The sequence below is a fragment of the Telmatherina bonti genome, assembly GCF_933228915.1.
Source record: "Telmatherina bonti genome assembly, chromosome: 1".
Taxonomy (NCBI): domain Eukaryota; kingdom Metazoa; phylum Chordata; class Actinopteri; order Atheriniformes; family Telmatherinidae; genus Telmatherina; species Telmatherina bonti.
In genome coordinates this window covers 38706321-38712758 of record NC_136619.1, presented here as the reverse complement: position 1 = coordinate 38712758, position 6438 = coordinate 38706321, and the positions used below count along the sequence as shown (strand labels likewise).

Here is a 6438-nt window from a genome sequence, read left to right as displayed (position 1 = left end):
CTTGTCTTTAAATCTACATTTCCATGTCGCCACAGCATGGCAGCTAATTTTAGACCTGGCGGTGATAAGAATGAGGGCAGAGAGGACGCCGTTAAACGTTCTGAGGTAACAAACACTGTAAAATGCTAAAAAAAAAAAAAAAAAAAAAGACATCAATCATACATAGAGCACATTTAGACATCTGGGGGGGGGGGGTGGGTGGTGGCCCTACATCAGGAGTCCGCCGTTGTGACCTCCAGCTTTCTCTGAGGAATGTAAACAGTTTTGGCGGGCTGGTGTCCACCGGTGGTTACCACGGCAGCCAGAGGCGAGAGCGGAACGGGTGTGTGAAAGAAGCTTTGCTGGGGGAGTCTGGTCCCTTTAGGGGTGGTCATCAGAGGCTGAAAAACATGGCGTTCTGTTAAGAGTGCTGTGGTCTGACTGAAGTAAAGCTTAGTTCCTAACTTAGCTGCTGTCTTTTACCTGCTGCACGCTGATCAGGGTCACCGGCTGCGGAACGCCCACTGGAGACATGGGCTTGATGAAAACCATCCCTCTCTGCTGCACAGCCAGAGGGCTCGGCAGGGTGTTGGCATGCTCCGGGGTCTGCGGGGTAGCAAAGGTGTTTGCAGGGCTGGAGCTGGAGATCAGACCCAGGTTCTGAAGGGTGAAGTTCAGGATGGCGGGACTGGGGCTATGGAGGCGGTGGGAGTGCTGGGCGGCGAGTGAGGAGGCGGCAGCAGCTGGGGCGCATCTGTTCACACGAACGTTGGTGGGCGTCACCTCTTGGACCGGAGCAGGTCCGGACCCTGATGGAAAAACAATGTTTGTTGTCAGGCCTCCAAATTCTTTTTCATTTTGTTTGTTTGCTTTTATTTAGATAAATTAGAATTGGAATAAAACCTCAACATAAATAGATAAAAAACTGAAACTGAAAGACAGATTTATCCAGAGATTTGTTACTTTTATTTTAAACATTCTTTTAGTTTCATCGTATCATCCACAGAAATTTAATCTCATTATGTTTTTATGTTGCTGTTTCCATTACAGAAGATAAAAAAATAGTTTGTCTTTGCAAAGAGGGCTGCTGGTGATGGTGGGGGGGTGTTTATGTGTGTTGTGAAAGATGTGAGTGCAATGACGTGTGTGAAGGAGTGATAAGGTGTGTGTTATTGAGCTCATGTTTTATACTTAAACGACTAATACAATATAATACAACTTTATTTATAAGGCACTTTAAAAACAACAATGTTGACCAAAGGGCCACATTGTGGGGGGGAGGGTTAAAAAAACCAGAATAAATAACATACATTAGGACAACTTAAAAAAAAAAATTACAGACATCTAAAATCAATCAAATTAAAACAATCGAAATAAAATCAGATCTAAAAAGTCAACTTATTGTGCAGAAAAAGCAGCTTAAACAAACTAAATCAAACTAAAGGTTTGATATCTATTCAAAATGAGTTTTTCACCACTTTGAGCTACATTTGTATGAAAAGTGTTTTATAAATAAAGCTTTATATCATCTGATTTAATTATCGTCAACTTTTTTTTTAAATGCAGATACTGAAACGGCACTACAAAACTTGGGAATACCTCATCAAGGTGAAGAACCCTGACGGCTAATTCAACACTTTTTTTTTTTAGCTTCCTGTCTCTTCTCTGAGCTCTCTCCATCCAGTAAAAGTCAGCTGATGTAGAAACTTGTCTATTTTCACTCAGCCTCTTTCTCTCTTTTTCCTCATTTGCTCCGCTAACGTCGTCTTGACTTTCTAGCTGAATCAGCTGTGGTGGTGGACACCCAAAACAGCCAGGAGTTAATGTGTAACGCAATGCCATAAGGTAAAATGCTGCTGTAACGTGGTGCAACATCCCTGGGATAAAAGTACAGAGAACATTTATGTACAGATTTTAGTCTGTGGACACTGCTGGGCAATACTGTCTCCATGAATGTACATCATGCAATGAACTGTGCCATCAAACAGAAGCACTGAGTTTTAAAATCAGAAAATCAAGTAAAGTAGCCCCGTGTAAGTTTCTGTCCTTAAAAATGGGCCTTTCTGTACGTTTCTTGGAACTGTTGTTGCCCAGCAGCATCCTAAGGATGAAAAATAGCACCTCAGAATCTTTAGTTTAAGGATCCTGTGCCACTTTACAGCTAAATTTTCACTTTTTGCACCACATCATAAACCAGTAGCTGGATATAAATGTGCATCATGACTGATTCATCAGTAAAATACAAGAGGACATTATGAGAGGGCGGGAGGAGACAAGAAAAGAATCGACATCAGAGTGACTTTTACTGGCTGGAGGGTGCTCAGAGTAAAGGTAGGAGGCAAGATGAATGCCGAATTAGCCACTGTTGGGAGGCGCCTAACTGAAAAGATCTGTCGGTAGAGCTTCTTTAAGCAGATAAAATACATGTACTTTTCCAAAATGGCTTTAGTTACACAATTACCTGCAGTTGGTGTTTGGTAGATGTTGTAGGTGGGTGTTGATGCCTTGCTGCTTTCACCCCCTGTCCCCTGAACCTCCTTGTAGCTGATGAGCGACTGCTGGGAAATTGGGATCAAGTAACCAGCTGGTACTAAAGTCTGAACGGACAGAGAGGAAAAACACAAACTGCTGTTAAATTAAACCGCAAAACAGTTTCAATCATCTTTAGTGAAATGCATGAAGGACTGTGTTCGTATATTTATTGTATTTTTACCTCAGTCTGGATTTGTCCTGGTGTGAGTGGTACCACCCTGACTGGCGTTAATCCTGCTTCACTATCAGAGTTTACCACCTTGTCCTCTCTCTCCAGGAGGTTCTCCAAGCTCTGCTCTAGTGTTTGATTGGCTACAGTGCATCCGGGGGTGTTAACAAACTCTGGGTCCAGGTGGAGGGCCCGAGATGAAGGTCGGCTGGTGAGGGCGTTGTTACGACGGGCCTTCAGACGGGCTTGCAGAATCTCACACAGCTTCGGCGAGTCGTCCTGCAGGAGTCAACCAGTAAAAGGTTAAGTAGGCAAAACACTGTATCTCAGGTCTGATCCAAGATCGTTCGCAAGGATTGGGTCTAATTTTAATCACACTTTTATGACTTAAAATTCTAAAACAACTTTGTTTAAACTAAACAGATCACATAGATTAACCCATTTATCTCTGTACCTTTAAGCTTCGGTCCGACCTCTTGACTTTGGAAGGACTACTTTCTGAAGCCGAATCCAAATGCAACCGTTTCAGCACCAGAGGACTGACATCAGACTCCCTGGAGATCAGCCGGCTCTTGGCTGCATAGTGGCCCGTCGGGCTCTGCCCAGTCTTATCCTCGAAGGTCATAGAGCGCACGGCGAGGCTGGTTGGCTGCGGCCTTGCCAGCTGGTTTGGCCTGAGGGAGGAAGGGTGCAAGTATATGGCATAAGACCCGTTCCCCCTCTGCTGGGGTAACAAAACAGGGATGATGGGCGAACACTGTGCAGGGATGTACGTGACTGAGCCTGCAGGCTGTCCAGTTTGTGGTGTGAGGGGGGTTGTGCAAACAGTGTTGACTCCTGGCTCTTGGGTGGGCGTTAATAATGGCGCCTTTGGAGGTTCCATTGAACTACAAGTGATTTGCTGCAACTTTTCAGCAGCTGTGTATTCCTCCTCCTCTGCAGCAGCAGCTTTCAGGTTTTCTGTGGGTCTAAAACAGAGGACAAACTCTCACGTTATACTTCGGTCAAAAATTAGCGAATACAGAAGAACATTGACTAACTGGTTTGGGTAAAAAGTAACCAGAGTAATCCATATAATTCAACTTGTTTTGAACATATTAATGGATAACAGATCGTAGCAGATCATAAGACTAGTGTTGGATTGGTTTGAAATGAGGTGGTCCAAAGCACCAAACTTCACTTAAAAACATGTTCATGTCTCAGATTTTAACTACAGAATCTGAGCTGATGATGCTGAAACTTACCGGCAGTCCTGGTCAAGTTCAATCTGACAAATAGCAGCGAGTTGGGCCATTTTGTTCGGAAAGTTGTCGTTAGACGAGTCACCTGAGGACAGCATGGGAAACGACGGCGTCATCACACCATTTATTAACCACAGAAGTTAACTGGATTAAATTTTCTCTGTGCTTACTGAGGGAACACTTGACAGGACTGCTGGGGGCAGAGTTGATCTTGCGCCGGTCATCCTGAATGCTCTTAGCGAGCTTTATGAGGGAAGGGTGCCGCGTGAAGCCCCGTTTGACCCCAGGCGATGAAAAGAGGTTTTTGGCACAGTTTTCCACAGAAGCACGAGATTCAAGCACATTTTTCTTCCTGGGCGGGCCTTCTGATGTTGAGTTCACCAAGTCTGAAATGAAAGTTTTAAGGTTTATGTTAATTTATTTATATGTTGTTGTTGGTTTTTTTTTTTTTTTTAGATTTCATTATGTTCAAATAACCTTTTTCAATCAGTCAATCAATGTAACTGCTATGCTAAGGTAAAATTCCTGTCATCTTAAACCAAAACAACCAAACAGAAAAGTGTGATGGTATTACCTTTAACCTGAGGGATTTCTTGAGGACCAACCCACTTGAAAGCTGGTTTCCTTCCTCTCTCTTCTGTCACGTGAACTTTCTCAATGAGTTTCAAGCTTCGCAGGACATTAGCGATGTCATACAATCGTCGCACTTTGGCTGCAAGAACATGAAAAACTACTATAAGACCTCCTGTAATCCATAAACTGAAAAAGCTGTGCAAATAATGAATATTCCCAGCTCTGAAGATAAGCGGTGTATTTTGTACGCACTCTTGAATTTGTTCTTGTCTCGATCCACCACATGGTCCTCTCCGATCAGGATCTTGGCAGCTACATCCAGACTGACCACTCGTGGATTTGACACCAGGAAAAGCATGACAAACTTCTGGCTCATCACTCTCAGAGATTTGTCTTTCCTACTGTTAACTGAAGCTGGAAAAGACAAACAGGCAGCATGTTTATTATAAATTAATTGTAAAATTGACAGAGCAAAAGGGATACGCTACGTTTGAACTAACAAAAAATTATAGACTAATTGGAACGTAAACAGATAAAATAATAAGAAATATTTCTGCTTCTCACCTGCTTTGAACTCAACACCTGGAAGCTCCACAAAGAAAAGCTCTTTCTGCTGCTGCTGCTCTCTGCTCTCCATGTCAACCACAACTTCATTCTCCTTTTCCTCTCCATCAAAGTCAAAATCCTTGTCCAGGAACTGCTGGCGGATCTGCTGCATCTGCTGGCCGTACCTGTGCTTCTCGCCCACCTGCTGCAGAATGGCCAGAGTCTCTGCCAGGTTGGTTCGGCCGTGCCAAGAGTAGCGGTTTTTCGCAGAGCGGCTCACCATGTGGAGGCTCTCCAGTACATTCATGATGTCGTAGATGCGCCGGCGCTCTACATCTGCGTAGTTAAAAGTACATAAATAAAAGAGTAAAAAAGGACTTAAATAAACTAAAATGAGGCAGATATATACATTTGTGTCTATGAAATTTAGACTTATTCTGACTGAAGACGTACTGAGCTCGGTGGCCACATCGTCCAGGCAGATGTCCTTGAAAACTGAGGTTGGGTAATCTGGATATCGGGCAAGAAACTTATGGCAGAGCAACCCCAGGCTCTTATCTTTTCTGCTGATCATTTTCTCCGACTCTTCTCCATTTTCAGAGTCCTACGGAAACACAGTCAGTTAGCAAAACATCTTTTTCAAACGTCATATTTAAGAAATAATCACAAGATTGCGTACCTGTGTAGGATGGAGACCATCACACTCGTCGTTATCCATGCAAAGCTCCTTCTCTCGGTTCCTGATCTCTGGACTAGCAGCACTGATGAGCATTTTCAGGTTGGAAGTTGGTGTCCAGGGATCTACAGAACCCGCTTCTCTTCCCTTTTTAGGCGTTGTGAGGGGACCCATTTCTGCTTTGTTCTTCACTGGCACTGTGCAGAAGCCCGTTGATGTCCTTGCAGTGTTTACCAGAAAGTGTGGTACAACAAAACCGTCATCCTGGTCAATGAAAAGAAGGAAAGGGATATTTAGATCAGTGTTTTTTAACCACTGTGCCACAAAAGATTATCAGGTGTGCCCTGAGAAATGACCAAATTTCATCTAATTGGTCTAAAAAGCAGCACTGTGGTCATTCAAACAGACCCCAGTAAAAGATAATAAAATTCCATCTTCTTGTGTATATTTCTATTCAAGAGGCTTTGACAAGATGGACTTTATATTAATAATATGGACTTTAAAAAAAAAAAACAAAAACAAAAAACATTTTGATTTGTGGTGTGCCTTGTGATTTTTCAGTGAAATAAAATGTGCCTTGGCTCAAAAAAGCTTGAAAAACACTGTTTTAGATACTGGTGCCTTATATCACACACACACACACACACACACACACACACACACACACACACACACACACACACACACACACAAAGCAAAGGAGGAAGAGAGATCATTTCAGC

General features: G+C 43.1%; 1 protein-coding gene across 1 annotated transcript; it reads right to left on the bottom strand.

Annotated features, from left to right (window-relative positions):
* Nucleotides 1–212: 212 nt before the first annotated feature.
* On the bottom strand, nucleotides 213–5890 carry e2f8 (E2F transcription factor 8; the record flags this gene model as incomplete). Its single annotated transcript, XM_079240753.1, has 12 exons — nucleotides 213–380; nucleotides 463–788; nucleotides 2441–2576; nucleotides 2693–2959; nucleotides 3135–3648; nucleotides 3925–4006; nucleotides 4092–4307; nucleotides 4496–4633; nucleotides 4747–4908; nucleotides 5059–5376; nucleotides 5494–5644; nucleotides 5720–5890. 12 exons carry the CDS (start codon nucleotides 5888–5890, stop codon nucleotides 213–215), a joined length of 2649 nt encoding a protein of 882 aa, XP_079096879.1.
* Nucleotides 5891–6438: the final 548 nt, after the last annotated feature.